Source organism: Silene latifolia, chromosome 1 (assembly GCF_048544455.1).
Source record: "Silene latifolia isolate original U9 population chromosome 1, ASM4854445v1, whole genome shotgun sequence".
NCBI lineage: Eukaryota > Viridiplantae > Streptophyta > Magnoliopsida > Caryophyllales > Caryophyllaceae > Silene > Silene latifolia.
Window position 1 is genome coordinate 142,197,813 of NC_133526.1, and position 18,747 is coordinate 142,216,559.

The 18,747-nt window shown below is 37.9% G+C and overlaps 1 protein-coding gene across 1 annotated transcript; it reads left to right on the plus strand.

Moving 5' to 3' along the window:
- The first annotated feature begins 959 nt into the window (after positions 1 to 959).
- Positions 960 to 18,747, plus strand: LOC141657179 (uncharacterized). The gene is made up of 4 exons (XM_074464331.1): positions 960 to 4,769; positions 5,380 to 5,544; positions 18,365 to 18,550; positions 18,649 to 18,747. Exons 1-4 carry the CDS (start codon positions 960 to 962, stop codon positions 18,745 to 18,747), a joined length of 4,260 nt encoding a protein of 1,419 aa, XP_074320432.1.

The window sequence follows — 18,747 nt, forward strand, 5'->3', positions numbered from 1 at the left end:
TAAAACTTAACCTACTATATTAATATTTGCATATCTTCTCCTAAATCCTTTAGACCACTTTTTAGAAAAATAAACGATCAATTTATTATTTATTATGGAAGTGTGAGAGATTTTTTTGGAAGCTCACAAACAGCCGAAGAAAGCCCACCAACGAATTAAAGCTACGAACAACACCGAAAGCATACTCCTCATGCTTCACGAAGACCACCTCAATTTAGGTAATGTCATTTTTTAGGAATTTGTAAAACGAAAGGAATATTTATTTGGGTTATTCCACCGTGTAATCATCACTCGTACTAAAAATCACAGCTTTTCGCATTATACCATTCGTAAACTAATACTTTTAAGTTTAATTAAAATACTAAATGTAGAGTAAATAGCACATATGCTTCAATGAGCTTCAATTAACCACTCTTTATTGTTCAATGTTATGTTTTTCGCATCACCTACAAAAACAAATGAATCATTAGTAAACAATCATTATAATTAATCTTTCATGACCAAACTTATAATTGATAAACATTGTACTGACCACGATACTCCAACATTTGTTTAGGTTTATGAGTAGTAAGTCCCACTCCCCTGCCAACCCCCTTTTACCCTCCTCCCTTTTAAAAAAAAAGACCACTGAAAATCCCCCACAAGAAAATGAACCCTCACTCTCCCCCGTCCTCCCCTTCTCCTCAAAACGAATACCTGACCCTAACCATCCCATCCTCTTATCTCCCGCCAAATCCCCTTTTCAACCCGCACCCCTGCCCAACCCGAACACCCCTTCGAGTCCTGCTTTTTCCCCTGGATGCAGTTCCCGCGGCCTACTTCCAACCCCCAACCCTCACTCTACCAGAAATTCCAATCAACGACAACACCTTCACCCAAGAACATCGCCTCGTCTCGCCTCAGGCAACCGTCTCCAACCTGCGGGCCATACTCGCAAACCCCTTCAATCCTCCCCAATCATGCCTCAACATTTGTCTTATCAACACCCAGTCGATGTCGGGTTGTCTTCAACCAGCCCACCTGCCGGACCTCTCGGATCTACCTGCTCTTCCTCCGGTTCTGATGTGCTTCCTGATGTGGTTCCTTCGGGAATGGCACGTCCTTTACCCATCTTTGGTGGTACCGCCGGAGCTCCAGTTCATTTTGGATCCTACACCCATCTTGCCTCGATTGAGGAGAATTTATCTATTGAGTTTGACTTGCAAGGACCTCCGAACCGCGAGCTTCTCAAACTCAGTAGTGATCTTTCGGACTGCAACCAGATTGTGTGCTCTGGACATTTGGGTCAGTTGGGACCGGGCCATGGAATTGAATCATCGAGAACTACTGCTGAGCATTTCGGGGTTGAACCGCAACCCACTCCTAGGGTGCCAAAACCTCGTTCCGTGTGCAAAGGCCGGGGTCTTGATCGACCGGATGACCTTCCCAGTCCCTTCCTCCTTCCTTCCAACATGAATATTTTGTATTGGAATTGCCGAGGCATTGCTAGACCTTCGTTCCGGACTCACTTGTCCTACCTCATTAATGCTCATAACCCGACCATTGTGATCCTTTCCGAAACCAGAGTCCGCTCCCCTAACTCTTTGGCCATTGTGCGTAGGCTCCCCTTTGACTCCTTCGAGATCTTGGACCCGGTGGGATTCACATGCGGCATCATCATTCTTTGGAATGCTGGAAAGACAACCGTTTCCCTTCTAAACAAAACTGACCAATTGATCAATGTGGTGGTCCAGGTACCTAATATCTCCTTCCTCTTCTTTTTGTCTGCTGTATATGCGAGCCCAAAGTTTAGACTTAGGAAAATTTTGTGGTCGGATCTCATTAATATTGCCGCCTCCCACGATCTTCCCTGGGTCTGCTTAGGCGATTTCAATGAAGTGACGTGTAGTACCGACAAGATTGGGGGCCGGGGTATTAAGCTGAATAGAGTTAACCTTTTCAAGTCTTCCCTTGATTCTTGCAATTTAATTGACATTGGGTTCTCTGGACCCAAGTTCACTTGGACTAATAGACGACGTATAAATCCCATTTTAGAAAGACTTGACCGGGTTTGGGTTAATCAGGCTTGGATGGATCAATATCCGAACTCCCACAATTACCATCGACCCGTCTCTCCTCCTCGACCACTTTGCCCCATCATGTTAAAGACTTCCCTCCCTCATCACCCTTCTGTTAAGGCCTTTAAATTTGAGACCTTTTGGACTTGTGATCCGTCTTTCTACCCGCTTGTTGCCCACACGTGGCCTTCCCTCACGAATAGTATTCCCTCCAAACTTTCTAACCTTAGTCTGACTATCACCGACTGGGCCAAAGTGATCTTTGGCGACCTTCCCTCTCGAAAACGTAGGCTCTCTGCTCGGCTTCTTGGGGTCCAGCGCAACCTGTGTACCCACCCTAACTCGGATTCCCTCTTGACCCTTAATGACTCCCTTACCCAGGAACTAAATTGCGTTCTTGACCTTGAGCACTTTTATTGGAAAGACCGGTCCCGCATCAGGTGGCTTACTGATGGCGACCGTAATACCGCGTTCTTTCAAAAATCCGTTACCATTAGGAGAAGCTTTAATCGGATCCTCTCTCTTACAAACAACGCGGGCCTTACCATCTCTGGCCATGATGAACTAAATAAACACATCAGCACCTATTTTACTGACCTTTTCACCTCTGGAAAAGAGATTGCCTACCTTGTCCCTCCTGTTAACCTTCCCTCCTCTGGGTCCCCCTTCACCTCCACCTTCCTGATCCCTTCTTCTGAGGAAATTCGCACCGCCATTTTCTCCCTTGGCTCTGGCAAAGCTCCTGGGCCCGACGGGTTCCATGCTGGGTTCTTCAAGAAATGCTGGGAGATCATCAAAGCCGATTTTATCCCCTTCATCCAAAACATCTTCCACTCTAAAACCATCCCTGCGGCCATCAATTTGACTTCCATCTCTCTCATCCCCAAAATCCCATCTCCTCAATCCATCACTAACTTCAGACCCATCAGCCTTTGTAACACCACTTACAAGACCGTCACAAAGATCCTTGTTAACCGTCTTAAGCCTTTTATGCACTCTCTGATCTCCCCTAACCAAGGAAGCTCCATCCCGGGTCGAGGAACGGATGCCAATTTCATCATTGCCTCCGAGATTCTCCACTCCATGCACACCTCCAAGAGCAAACTTGGCTGGTTTGCTCTTAAACTCGATCTTGAGAAGGCGTTTGACAGACTTGAGTGGGACTTTGTCCGGACTTGCCTTATAGCAGTTAACATTGACCCCGAAACCATCTCTCTCATTATGAGCTGCATCTCTACAACTTCTGCCTTTGTGACCTTCAATGGCACACCTCTTGATACTTTCACCCCCTCCCGTGGAATCAGACAAGGTGACCCCCTCTCCCCCTACCTTTTCATCATTTGTATGGAGGCCCTCTCCCGCCTCATTCACCAGGCCTGCAACAATAGTGATTGGATCCCCTTTCCCCTTGGAAAAGGTGGTGTCTCCTTCTCTCATCTTCTCTTTGCCGATGACATCCTTGTCTTTGGTAGAACCTCTGAGAGAAATTTGTGTGCCCTTCAGGATACCATCCTCTCCTTCTGTTCCGACTCGGGACAAAAGATAAATTGCTCAAAAAGCAAGATCACCTTCTCTAAGCTTACCCCCCCTAGCGAGGCCACTCTCTTCGAAGACGCTCTTGGCATCAAGAAAACCAACACCTTGGGTACCTATCTCGGTTTCCCTCTCCTCAGTAAAAAACCAAAGCGTTCTGATTTGAACTTCATTTTAGACAACATAAAGTCCAAACTTGCTTCTTGGAAATCTAAGTTCCTTTCTAGAGCTGGTAGGATCTGTCTTATCAAATCTACTATCAACGCCATACCCAATCATGCAATGCAATGCATTCGTCTCCCTTCCTCCATTCTTCGCGACATTGACAAGACCACTAGGAGCTTCCTTTGGTCCAGTCAGTCCGCCAACAAACTTCATCTTGCTAACTGGGACCTTGTCACCCTCCCCCTTTCTCTTGGCGGCCTTGGAATTAAGGCCGCTGAACCTCTCAATGATGCTCTCTCAACCAAACTCTGTTCTAAAGTCCTCCTCAACAACTCCTCCTCCGCTGCTAAGACCATCCATAGTAAATACTGTACCCCCTCCCGGCACTCCTTCTCTCGGGGATCCCATATCTGGAAGAACATTGGAAGAGGGTGGAACATTCTGAAAGACCACCTCCTCTGGTCCATTGGTGATGGCTCCACCATCAGCCTTTGGGATGACCCTTGGCTTGATCTTGGACCTCTCAGAACCCTCGTTCTTGGCCCCCTTAGTCTTTCCTCCTCCTCTGCTAAATTAAACTCTATTATTTCCAATGGAGTTTGGGCCCTTGACTCTCTTGAATTTGTCCTCCCCGACCTCATCACCATCGCCATTCTCTCCACCCCCATCCCGACCACACCCAGACCTGATGTCCTTTCCACTTCTCTTGCCCCAAAAGGCAAATTCTCCATCAGTGATGCCTACTCCTCTCTGTGCCACCCTAACCCGACCCCTGCCCTTCCCACCTTCCCTGCCGACTTGAGCTGGCTTTGGGATATCCCCACCCAACCTCGTATCAAAGTTTTCCTCTGGCTTGTGTGGTGGAACAAGTTACCGCACAAGGCCTCTCTCTTTGGTAGGAAAATCCTGCCCTCTTCATCCTGCTCCCTTTGTCCAAACCCCTCTATATCTGAGACCTCTCTCCATGCCCTCCGAGACTGTAGCTTCGCCTCCCATTCTTGGTCCATCCTCAATGTCTCTAGTTCCTTTTTTTGATGCTGACCTCCACCACTGGATTTATGATAACTGCACCTCTCACCCCCCTAGTTGGGCTACCCTCTTTACTTTCGTCCTCTGGCGCCTCTGGCTTAGCCGTTGTGATTTGACCTTTTCCCCCTCCCCTTCCCCTTCCTCTTCCTCCCCTTCCTCTTTCTGTGCCTCGGTTGCTTCCCAATCCTTTGCCTGGTCCCGCGCCTCTGACTGTCTCCCCTCTGCCCCTGTCACGAGTTCCACCCACCTTGATGCCTTTTGCTACCCTTTGAGCTGGGCCCCTCCGCCGCTTGGTTGGTTTAAAACCAACGTTGACGCGGCCTTCTCCCCCTCTTCTTCCTTAGCTAGCGTGGGGTGTGTCATCAGAGACGGTTTTGGTAATTGGGTTTTAGGTTGGTCCACCCGCTTTCTTGGTCCTAACCCCTTCCTTTGTGAGGTCCTTGCCATTCGGGATGAGATTTTACGCTCTAGAGTCCTTGTGTGCAATGTCTTGATTGCCTCTGACTGTCTTGATGCGGTTACCTCTATTTTATGCCCCTCTGCCCCTTGTGGACCTTTTACTAACAGCATTCTTGAGTGTAGGACCCTCTTGCAGGACTCCCCGCATTTGAAGCTGGTTTTTGAGAAGAGATCGGCTAACCGTGTTGCGGATGCCATTGCCCATCACTCCATTAGTGACTCTAGTGATTTGTTAGGCTGTTTTGAGTGGGACTTGCCCCCTCCTTTTGTTGTAGATCTTTGTATGTCGGACTCTGTTATGGCATGTGTGCCTCTTTCCCCTGACCCGCCCCCGTGATGTACTCATAACTCTTTGTTCTCTTTTATATTATTGTTCCTTCGTTCCAAAAAAAAAAAAAAGATATGAAATATCTCTATGTTTTCTAAACTTCGTATAACATGAGGTGTGATTATTTTGATATTCGATCTCGTTGATTATTGAGTATGCATACCTTAAAGTCCATAAGTCCGGTTACAATAATATAGACACGGCGCGTTCTTGAACAACCACATAGCCATCTGCAGCAAGAATAACTTCTATGTTACATGCTACAAAGAAAAAAACAAATAATGAATGCAAGGATTAACCGACATAATTCATAACACTCTTTCTACCATCAACAATAAGTCAATAATGGACACCATTAAATAAGATGAAATTTTGATCAATAACTCATTAGGCAAGAAAATCATAAAAAGCCAATTAAAATCATTTTAAATGCAACAAATAGTGGGGAGGGCAGAGACGATAAAAAGATCTCTTAAAAAGCAAATAACGTAAAGGGAAAAGATGATCGTGTACATATATTTATACTTTTAAAAGTATAGATCTTTCTCGCATATGATTACCTGAATCCGTTAGTTTGCAAGTCTATTGTTGTATCTTGTATACGGGCTTTAAAAGTAGAATCATGAATTCACCAAGTATTACTGTATTAGTACCTTGTACCTACAAAACAAAACCATATGGTACTTAGTTAGAGAACGAAAACATAAGAGGAAAAAGAATCAAAAACATACAGACTAATTATATGTTTTGATAGACGGTGAGGCATGAAGATTTATATAAGCACATGGAGGTTGTGTTGGCTTAGGGTTGTTAATCTAATGATAGAATTTTAGTTGGTAAACAACTCAAATACATATATGTAATCAAATTTATATGGAACGTATAATAGTAATAATAATACATCTATAAAAAAAAGCTGATGTTTTAAATTATATCTTAATTAAATTTAAATAATTTTAGGTAGTTCGTAAGAGTTGGACTCTCTGTAATCACTCGAAAAAAGCTTCCTTTATTAATATAGATAGATATTGATTCAATATAATTTTATTCACATTACACTTCTTTTAGGGTTATGCTCATTCATGGACATGATTTACTCAATCATGGACATGAATGACCATTATACCCTTCTCATTTCTACCCCTCATTTTCGTTTTGTTTCGTAATCCATAGCTATTTACTTTTCCACCGAAAAACCAATCTTCTTCATTAATTCAACAAAAAAGTAGCGGATCGAAATTGTCAAGCTAATTCATACGTATCAAATTCCTCAAAAATTTCAGTTATACTGCTCCCGAGATTTTACTCAAAATCTTTCATAATTAAGAGACTTAAAAGACACTTTAACATCTAATGGTCTCAATTTTGACAAATCAAAATTGACGAACACTTCAAAGATGAACACATTTGTCTTTGTTTCCTCCTAAAATTGTCCACTGATATGATGCATAAACACTCCGCGTAGCAACGTAGCAATTACAATGATTGACTAATTTCCTGGCAAATTGCCGCATCTCAAGAATTTGACAATAATTTGAGAAGGTACTTTTCATTGATAATAATCTTTTCAAACCCTAATTTCATTGCTCTAAATCAATTTAATCTTCCAATTTGATATAGCATAGTTAATAAAGTTAGTAAATTAGAGTTATTACTTAATCGACATGAGAATTAGAGTCTATAATTGAGTAATTTGAAGGATTTGATTAATTTTGCGAGGGAGAAAACTAGAGAGAGTATTTTGTTTTTGGTAAAGGGTAAGTTATGGAAAAGTAATGACAAAAAGTCCGTGAAAGAGTAATCTTTGTCCATGAAAGAGCAAGTACCTAGGTAGCACGGACACTCCTCCTAAGTAGTCGTCCCGTGTCCGACACCGTGTCCAACACCCGGACACCCGACACTCGTCGGACACCTGCCTAAACATGTTATAGTTTAGACGAGCAATAAAATGTCAAAAGAGATTGATTATAAGATGGGTTTGGCTGAAAAATGAGAATTAGTTATAGTCAAGGTCAAAGTTTAACTTCACTTGTTTAAATTTAATATCAAATACATTAAAAAAATAAAATCATTCGTTATTTATAACCATAAAATATATATTTTATTAAATTTAAATAGCGTGTCCCGTGTCCTAAATTTCATGGGATGCCGTATCACGTGTCCGTGTCGTGTCCGTATCCGTGTCCGTGTCCGTTTTGGTGCTACCTAGAGAGCAACTACGTTCTTTTACGGTTGGGTTCCATATTATGCTCTGACAAAATATGATCTTCTCCAATATATAATAATTTTTTACATTTCCATTATTATCTCTGAAAATATTTGCATTAAAAAATATTTTAGTTAGTTTGTAAGAGTTGGACTCTCTATAATCGCTCGAAAAAAGCTTCCTTCAATAATATAGATAGATAATGATTGATTAATAATTCTTACACAGTAGTGACAGTACGTCTCCATCAACGACATCATTTTCAGCGTCTCCCTCCTTCCATCGTTCAATTTCCCGGTCTTTTTTCTCTTCATGGGCTTCAACCGCTGCAACGGGGACCCCAAATTAGCACTTCGCATGTATCATTTTCAGCCGAATCGAAGATTCGCGTCTAATATTGGAACGAAAATGTGAAATTGAAGGTTTCCTGGGATTTTTTTTTTTTTTTTTTGAATTCTAGGGGTTGCCTCTTCAAATCTTGGGACGAAAATAGGTGTTAATTGGAGGATCGGAGATGGTAATGTGATAGTGTCATGTTGATGATGGTCATGTGCGTAGTGTTCATGTAGTTGATACAAAATGGCATCGTTGGAGGAGGAAGTTCAAGAAATAGTGCATTTAATTGGGGGAATTTGTTATAACAGAAGCAAGAAAGAACAAATAAAGAACAATAAAAGACAAACGCACAGATTTACGTGGTTTACTAACGGTGTGTTAACTACGTCCACAGGGCAGAAGGGAGAGAGTTTTATTGATATGTGAAGAGTTTTCAGATTACAGATTCAGACGGTATGATAAGCATAACTGATAGGTAGAGGATTAGATAGTTTATATAATACTCTCTAAACCTAATACAGAATGACCTAATAAAGGCCCAAGACAGACCTAGCCCAATAACAGATACGGATACCGTTTAAGTTTCGGGGGCGTTGCCCTCGAACCCCCATCGGGGACCACGTTGCGTCCCCGAACCCCTAAACCAGGGCGCTTCGCCCCTGGACCCAGACTCACTGACCACCCCCGCATAGTTATTCGAAGCGGCGGTTAACAGAATCAAGGCACAAACCCAACAGAATTATTTAGTCACCAAAAAAGAAAAGAATATTAGGGGTTGGTTCTGGAACATTTTCATTTTTAGGACTTGTTTGGGATGAGAGTAATTATTATGGGAGTAATGAGAGCTAAAATATGAAGAAATGAGAGGAGATTAGTGATTTGTGGTGGTTATGGAGGGTGGAAAAAGGAGGTGAGGGAGGAACTATTACCTCTATATGGAGGAAATAATTACTTGGAGGGGGAGGTGGGTAACAATTACTCCCCTAATGGAGGGATTATTACACTATATTTCCCCATTTCTATTCATTTCTATCTCCAACTCTCATCCCTTCCCTTCATTTTTTAATTCATTTTAGCTCTCTATTACTCCCTTAATAATTACTCACATCCCAAGCAAGCCCTTAGTTCGCATCTTTTCTATTTCTTCCTTTTTTTTAAAAGTTCGAACCGAAAATATGAAATTTACGCTAGCAACCGCTCGACAACGACGGTGGAGTAATAGTTGTGGGTGGCAGATATAGTAGTCGATCGAAAATCGGTTGAATTTCTCGTTGAAGCAATTTTTTTTCGGAGTTTCTCCTGGACTCTACACTATGAAAATTAAAACTACAATGTTAAGAAAATTTCAGGTAGAAGAGATTGACAAAGAACAAAATAGGAGGAAATGGAGTAAACATGGAAATCAGAATTGAGCTATATAATAAAGAGTTTTAATTGGGTTCCCATAAATACACGGGATGAATATACGGGGCTACGGGAGTTTTATACACTTTACCCTTACTAGCTGCATTGTGGGCCCAAGCAGAAGAATTTTGTTGCACAGCTGAAAGGGTACTCATGGTATACAACTCATTCTTCCCGTGTTTTAGTTTATTCTTGTAACATCCCATAATTTCGGACCGTTATTATATTGCGAAAGTAATTTATTAATCAAGTTGAATTTAATATTAATGTATATGAAGTAATAATAATTCAATGAAATATAATTCTATTATATTTTGAAGTAAATTATTTATTTTGATAGTTTCGAAATGTTTAAAAATAGTTTAAACCATGTAAAAACCTTTTATTTCGAAATAAGGGTATATCGGGGAAAATGGAAATTCTTGTGAAAATTGGGCAAACGATTTTGGAAATGGGTCATATGAGTACTCAATCTTCTTGTAATCTCGTGTTTAAGAACTTTGGCATTGTCGGAATTTGCATTTGACAAACGGTTCTAACTATCGTCGAAATTATCGTCGAAACGAGCCAAAACCGACTAATGAAATTCCGCCAAATTCCCGCTCCTTTCTCCCTTTCCACGGCCCACCTTCTTCCCCCTCCTTCCTATTTCTTCCTAAGGCTTCCTTTGCCTCTTGACCGAAATCCACAAAAAAAAAAAACAAATAAACTTACAATCGTAATTTCATCATAACTTCTTCGTTTCTAGTCCGATTTTCGCAAAATTTAAATTTTCGGAATCCTCTCTTCAAGATCTACATCCTAGTGAAGATTATGAGGATGATATAGGGGACTCCTATATAGTAGAGGATGATGGGTAGCTACTGTTTTTAGGGTTTTCTCAAGGGTTATTTTGCCTTTTCTAGCTTAAGGTAACATATTTCGAGTTACTCGACGAAAAAATGTCACATTCTTTGCTTTTTGTATGATTTTGTGAATGTTATTTGAGTGGTTTATTTCACATGAAAATATGGTTTAAAATCATGTCTTTTGTAAGTTTAAGTTCACATATTAGTATGGAAATGAAATGGGAATGAATAATTGATGCTTAAAACGATGTTAAAATGAACAAAAATGGAGAAATGGAGGGTTTGGGGGTGGCGACCCATTTGGCCCGGCAGGCCCGTGCAGGCCCACAGCACCCAGGTTGGCCGGGTCGGCCCGTTGCTTGTCTTCGCGATTTTTCATGCGTTGTTCGTAGTTTCGGGTTTATTAACGTTATATTTAGTATAAGTAACATATGGGTAGTCTTATGAATTGAATAATGTTAATAGTAAATATAATGTTGATGGTAAAGTTATGCTTATATTGGTAGTTGGCACATGTTAGGATAGGTTATGATATGAAATTGTAATGAATAGGCTTAAAATGAATTTTATAGCGATAATTGCAATGTTTGGATGATTATGCCGAAAACTGAGCCTTGGTCCCTTTGACTGAATCGATGTCGATCAATTGTGTGATTGGTCACCGATTGAACCCGTGCACTGCGCAGGGCCGAGGTTGCGGTAAAAATTCGGTTGGATGAAATTATTGTGTGAAATGGATAATTGGCCTTATTCTTGTTTTAGGCCATTTATTATGTTTTTATTTCACATGTGTTGTTGGTTGATTTGAATGGTTTCTTATATTGTAAAAACGGCCCTAGATTCCCTGAAACCTTTAATATTGTTAATAGTGCTTGAAATGAAACTGGTATTGAATACTTCTTGCAGGTTGGTTTCTCATTCTTATAATTTGGGTAATTGAATATATAAAGGTTATGAGTACCATTAATCTTTGGGATTGTGTTGTTGGTCACCGTTTGCTTATATGTGTGGTATTGTTGTGTTTGTCATAGATAGGTCTTTATAGTCTTTGACGAGTATATGTTCACTGCTCAATAGCCTTTGTGTTCCTGACTTGGTGGGTTTATATCCAAGTTGGGGCATGACCTCGTTACTTATTTTGAGAGTAAGTGGTCAACTTAAGTACTAGCCAACCCTTTGGTGGACTCCTTAGGGTACTCACTTTGTTTTAAAAAATTGTGGGTCTTGGGTGCGGTGGTGTGTATCCGCATGTCTAGGTCTCAAGTGATTTTAGGCTAGGGTTGTGTTGTGTCTTGGCCATGTTTTGATAGAACCTCTGAGCCAAGATACCGGTTCGATTACCTTCTCTACCTCGTGGTATAGACTCGAGTTACAGAGTGACTATTGACCGTGCTAAGAACTTATGCCTGTCTTTGATATATTGTCCTTTCTTGTTTGATGATTCTATGAATCATAGAAGGTGAGATGCAAGCCGGCTATGGTTGATAGAGTTTGTATTCCTGGATGTTATGTGATTCACATGATAGTGTAGTATGAGGCGGTCTAGTATTCGCATGCTAGGACTACGTGTTGTTATATTGTTGTTCACATGATAAGCACGATTGTCTAGCATCTATATGTTAAGGCTATGTGTTTTCATATTTATATTCTTATGTTTACATGTTATATTAATTATGACATTTCGTGGCTGGGAGAACTCGAAGTTACTCCCCACTGAATTGTGGCTTTCGTGTTTGTATAAAATGCGATTGACAGGTTGATGATGTTTAGATGGGGTACATGGACGAGCTAGCGAGCAAAAGAACCTTGGACCTAGTTTGGTTATATTTTGTAGTAAACCTTAAAACTTATGGTTGTGTTTATATTTTGGAGGGACATATGTCTCCCTCTCTTACTTTGGTTTGTATCACTTTATTCTCGCGACTTTAGCTATGTTATGTAAATTAGTTTGTTAGTTTTTTTTGCAGGTTTTGGCACTCTTCATTTGGAAATGTTTGTGAATGGTTTAGAAAAGTTTTTTTAAAATTACAGGTTTTATCTAGTTGAACCAATTACAAACACATCCTGTCAGTTTTTCTGTAGAATTTACGTGTTTATTTAACGCTAAAAATGAGGGTGTCACAATTCTTCTCGTGAAAAGGTGTCTACCCTTTTTTTTTATCCGACTGCTTCCGATATCATGAACTGTATGAAATAACACAAATTCTCATTTGTGACGGATAATATCCGTCACAAGCTTGTGATGGGCCAAATAAAACCCATATGAGTAGATAAAGACAAGATATTTGAATCTCCCTAGGTACTTTATGTTTGTCTTATCTACTCAAGTGGGTCATATTGACCCGTCACAAGAGAGACTTATTGATGAAATAATTATTGGATGTAAAAAAGGGGGTTTAATTTTAATCCGACTGCTTCCGATATCAGAATTGAGCTATAATAAAGTTGTCCGAACCGAATCATGAATCTAATTGGGGACATCTCTTAGAAAAACACAAATTTGAATTTGTGACGGACAAAATGCCACTTTGATGAGACATGAGACAAAGGGGCGAGTGAGAGGGCAAGTGTAGAGGGTAAGTGGGGAGGGGTTGTGAGAGGTCTCTTTGAAAAGACCGTCACAAGCAAGACTCTTTGTAGGAAAAAAGAGTAAACAATTGATACCCATCATACAAAGGAAACAATATGCAAAAAAGAGTAAATAATTAATATGCATCATACTATCCGAAAATCAAATTTAGCATGGATCAAATATCTTATTTATAAATCAAACTTTTAACTATTCGAATTTTGATATATGAAAAACAACGGATCAAATATTCACAATCCAAACCGCTTTACGAGTCGTTAAAATAACAGTAGTACCAACGATATTAGTATCAACAAGTGTAATAAAAGTATCAATATTAATTGAAGGAGTAGTGAAAGTGACAATACTACGTACCAACGACAACAGCGTCCGTATATCATAATTAGGTTGTTAAATTATACTCCCTCCGATCCACACCAATGTTAACATGAACCCACTTTTCTCCTTATAAAAAATGAATCTATGTTACCATTGATGTGGATCAGAAAGAGTATCTTAACTATAATTTGGAACATATATCGTAAATGGTCAAGTAACAATAGTAAGTACCAACGGGAGCAGTGCGTGTATACCATAAGTAGGCTGATAAATTATACCTTAACTATATAATTTGGAACATGTGTCGTAAATGGCAAAGTAACTATAATTTGGAACCCGTCTCTCTTTCTATGTAATGTAAAATGAATGTATCACATATTCACATTGTATCTAATCATTATAAATACATATTAATACGTCTTTCTATCTGTAATTGGAAACAATTATTTTATAAATTTAATAATTATATTTAATTTCTAAAAATTTAAAGCAACCCCGTGAATTTTCACGGGTCTTACACTAGTTATAATGTCGCGAAAGTAGTAATTGACCTCCATAACTTTGCCTAATCGTGAGATTAAGCCCCTCAAGTTTTAATTGGAGTGATTAGACCCATTAACTTAGATACAAAGGGAAATCAACCCCCTACCCAAAATCTCATGAGAAATTGATATCTCATAACACAAATACAAATATTTAACCTACTACATAATAAAATTACGGAAAATAATACAAATAACAGAATTATAATATTATTTAGAAAAAAAATCATATATTGGAGAAAATGCTGAAAATTTAGAAAATAAAATGAAAATTCTAAAATCTCTGAAAAAAATTCTATATATATATATTGAATGTTATTTATGTTTTATACCGTCAACTTTTTTTTTAATATATATTTTTCATAGAAAGATCGTTATTTTTTTTCCAAAATAGTTAAACCAAAAAAGAAACACTTTTGTAGTCGAAATAATGTATTATAAGGGGTTTTCGAGTTTTGGCAAATTTAATTATTCCTGTTTTTCTTTTTTACAATTTTTGAGAATTGTTAAAAAATTTAGAAGAAAAACTCATTATTTACAAAAGAAAGACATTTTTTAAGAATTAGTTTTTTTTATGAAAAATTATATGTTGTGAATTAGTTTCAAATATATATTTTTACATTATTTATTAATTTTTTTCGAAACTATCAATTTTAAATTAAAAATATATATATTTCCCAAAATCTGATTATATTTTAGGTTAAGTATTTGTTTTGTAGTATGAGATATTCAATTTCTCATGATATTTTGGATAAAGGGTTGGATTACACCTTTTGTCAAACTTTTTTTTTTTTTTTTTTTTTTTTGCAGCAATACAAAAAGGTTCGCAATCTACGTCCCTCTCATGGCCTTCTTAGCAAGGTCATGAGCGGTCCTATTACAACGCCTAGAAACAAAAGAAAAACTTAAACAATGAAACATCGGAAAGAACACGCCCATATCATCTAGAATCCCCTTTGTAAGGTGGTGTGTCATTTCCCTTCCGGTTATTTGGAGCAGCAGCTTAAGACAATCCGTAGAAACGTCTAAATGTCGAATCCCTTGGTCCCTTGCCCAAATCAACACATCCTTCAGACCTAGAGCTTCTGCTCGCATCGCGGATTGTGCCTTGATTTTGATACTTCTACTGAATAGAATAGTTCCATCCTCCGCAGTCGCAACCCATCAATAGCAGCCTCCTTAACCGATTTCCACCCCGCATCGACCATAACCTTTATAGAGGCACATGAAGAGGCCGCACCAACCACGTAAAAGGGCTGTCCATCCCGCGGTTCTATGGGCGAGCAATTCGACGTGCCCCCAACAACCCTATCCACGCCCCCCTACATTATCCCCCTCCTCCCATGCCTTCAACACAATATCCACCGTGCTTCGCCATATACCATAGAACATCTGAGGATGGAAAGTAGCTTCCTGAAAGACCACCCTATTCCGTATCTTTTGTCAAACTAATGGGGCTTAATTACACTTTTTGTCAAACTAATGGGGCTTAATTACTCCATTTGAAACTTGAGGGGCTTAATCTCACGATTAGACAAAGTTATGGGGGTCAATTGCTACTTTCGCCGTTATAATGTAATTAAAAAGATTATTCAATCTATTAGTCGCCGCTTTCAACAACTATCATAGTATTTAATCGCCTTAAAACGAATCGATTGTTCTAAAATCAAAACGACGAATTACTAAATAAAATAATGTAAAACGAAGCAATTTTCTTTCTGTGCAGATCCCACGTCCAGACCTAGGTTTGGAAGCGTGTTGGTTTGGGTCTGGACGTGGAGCACACGCGTCCAAACCTAAGTCTCAATGTGGGAATTTCACAGCCGTTTTTTTTCTTTCAAAAAATCGATTCGTTTTACGTCGGTGGGTTTCATACCTGCTCCCTAAAGGTCGGTCGACATGACCCGTGGATCTGGTTTCCAGTTAGTTACATTGTTACTCGTCATTTTGATTATTTTTTTTAAATTGATTTGTTTTACGTCGATTGGTGTAACGTTATTTCAAGTTCGTTGTTTTGATTTTACAAATTTATTAAATACTAGATTTAGTGCTCGTGCGTTGCACGGTTGCTAAAATTTGTTTTTTTAAAGTGAATTTGTGAAAAATGTAATTATATTGTCGTAATTAAGTAACTAATGACTTCAAAATTATGTATAATGTACTTTGTAAGATCAATATTGTACTTTCTCCAACTTCTTATTATCTTCCTCCTTTTTTTGGCACAAAAAATAAGAGAGGAAAAAAAGAAAAAATAAAGTATTGTAATAGAAAATGAATGAAACTTACCAAAAAAGGAAAGACGAAAGATAATAAAACTTGTTTGAAAAGAGAAAGAGGGAAGATAATAAAAAATTGGAGGGATGTTATATCGAGTATTATTAGGAGTTGTACAAAAATTTTATCCTCGTGTACTCATGTATTCGTAGAAGTATTTAAACTTGCGGAAATTATAATGCTCCGTACGCAAATGAGATTGTGCATTTCGTGTTCCCACACTATATTGACCCGATTAAAATAGAAAGTGAAAAATAATGAAAAGATATATACTCCTTGAGATTGAGATTAGATATATTACTCTATATAATATTAAAAAGAGATAAATCACCTAACTAATACCCAAAGCTGGCATTGTTGTACACATTGTACCCATTATACTTTTCCATAAATTTCTAAGAGAGACAGTTTTTCATTAATTTTTATGAAACCCCTCTCATTATAGATAGTTATTATTTTTAATTTTAATTTTAATTTTTATCTTTTAATTTTTATTTTATTTATTGGTTGTCTCTTATTGTTATTTTTATTTAATTTTTATCTTTTTAGTTAGTTTTTAGTTTATTTACTGGTTGTCTCGTGTCATTGTCTTATCCTTCTCCCACGCAGATTTAATTTGCTTATTATTATTTTTGTTTCTTTCCGTTGTTCATAATTTCCTATCCTTCTACTGGAAGTTAATTTATTTATTAAGTTATTCGGATGTTTGTTCTATAATCAAATCCTAGTGATTAAACCTCAACTTGATTAGTATGATTAAATATCAAATAACATACGTCTTGCAATGGACTTAAAATCATTTATACTAGTATTGATGCCCGGCTTCGCCCGGGCTATCTCTATTTACCATTAATTTTTTTTTTCATTAAATAAAATTAGTTAAAGTTGCATAACCCATAAATTTATCATTAATTTTTTTCTATGACATCCTAAAATTACGATGAAATAAATTTTGACACAAGTTCAATACTCCCACTATTAATATTTTACTCTTATTAATGAAACAATAGTAATAACATTTCACTACTTGCCCGTAATCATTGTTACTTTCACTACTCCCGCCGTAATTTTTGTTTTTCACTTCTGCCGCATTAATATTGATAATTTCACTACTCTTGCCGTAATTATTGTTACTTTCACTACTCCCATTGTTGTTTCTACCACTTTCACTAATCTCGCTAATAATATTGTTACTTTTACTATTCAAATGAGTGATTACTATCATATAACTATATCCAATGTTACTATGATTTTTTTCTTTACAGACGAAATTACTTTTACTACTTAGGCATGCAATTTTAAGAGAATTATATATTTATATAAATATATTACATATATGCATTAAATCAAATCGAAAGAATTATGCATTATTATATATTATGGAATTTAACTTGAATTATTTATAACCTACTTATATTATATTTTTGTATGTTAAATAATTAACATATCTATACATCTAATAAACTATAAAGTTTAATAAAATAATTTTATGATGATAATAATTAATATTATAAGTATGCATGTTTATACTAATTAATTATTTTATTTGAAGAAAATTGACCATCTTCTAGTCTTCTATAAATATTTAGGAAAATTACCAAACATCTTCTTTCTTTTAGTCTCCTTGACATTGACCATCTTAATTAATTATTTTATTTTACGAAAATTGACCATCTTAATTACGGAGTAATTATTTTATTTTAGGGAAATTGACCATGTTTTTGTTTCTTACAGATGTTTAGGAAAATTATCAAACTTCTATATAATTTAATTTTAACCAAACTATATAATATTTGCATTGAGATCCCTTAATCGGGTCCATCACACGGTGCTAGTGATTTAAAACTATATAGTATAATTAATTTGTATAACTTTCTTTAATTACATTGAAGTCCCTTGGTTTCTGGATTTAATATATAGTATTGATTGATTGATAATTGCAAAAATTTCTATTTTGTTTTTGTGCTATAATTTATGATTCAGTAATATGCTGGCTACATATGATTAAACTGGCCCATATTTTAACTTAATAGATGCGGAAATCCTATGTACGACTTGGTCAAATAATTCCCAACCAAAATCTTCACACCTTTTCTGGTGTATAACAATTCTTTAGCCGACAGACCTTGACGTATAATGTTATCAATCGGTCCAGGAGACGTGAGGTGCCAACCGCGAATACCTCCATGTATACCCATGCTAAAAACATCCCCATTCATATATGGCCTTGCAGCTGTCATACTATTGCTATCAGGAATAGTTATTGATGCTGCAGCTTTGCCATCATTGGCAAAGCCTGGTTGTCGAGATAAGTGCGGGAATGTTACTATTCCATATCCCTTTGGTATGGGACCAAGCTGCTACTACTCTCTCCAATGGCGGAGACAAAGTAGTGGCTCAATGTGGCTCAGTCTGTGATTTGAACGATGGATATATATGGCCTTCAGACCCCGAGGAATCAGTTTGCCTAACTAATCCCCCGTACCCTTTGAATGTTTAATTTACAGCGTAAATTTCACTCGGAATAGCAATACTTGCAGCTATGTCATCTTGGTGCAGGGTGATTACGTGAAAAATTACCTGCTGGATAGTGATTACTCGGGTAACTTTCAGTTGCCCGAGATTCAGAAATCTGTTGAGTCCATTGGTCAAAATTAA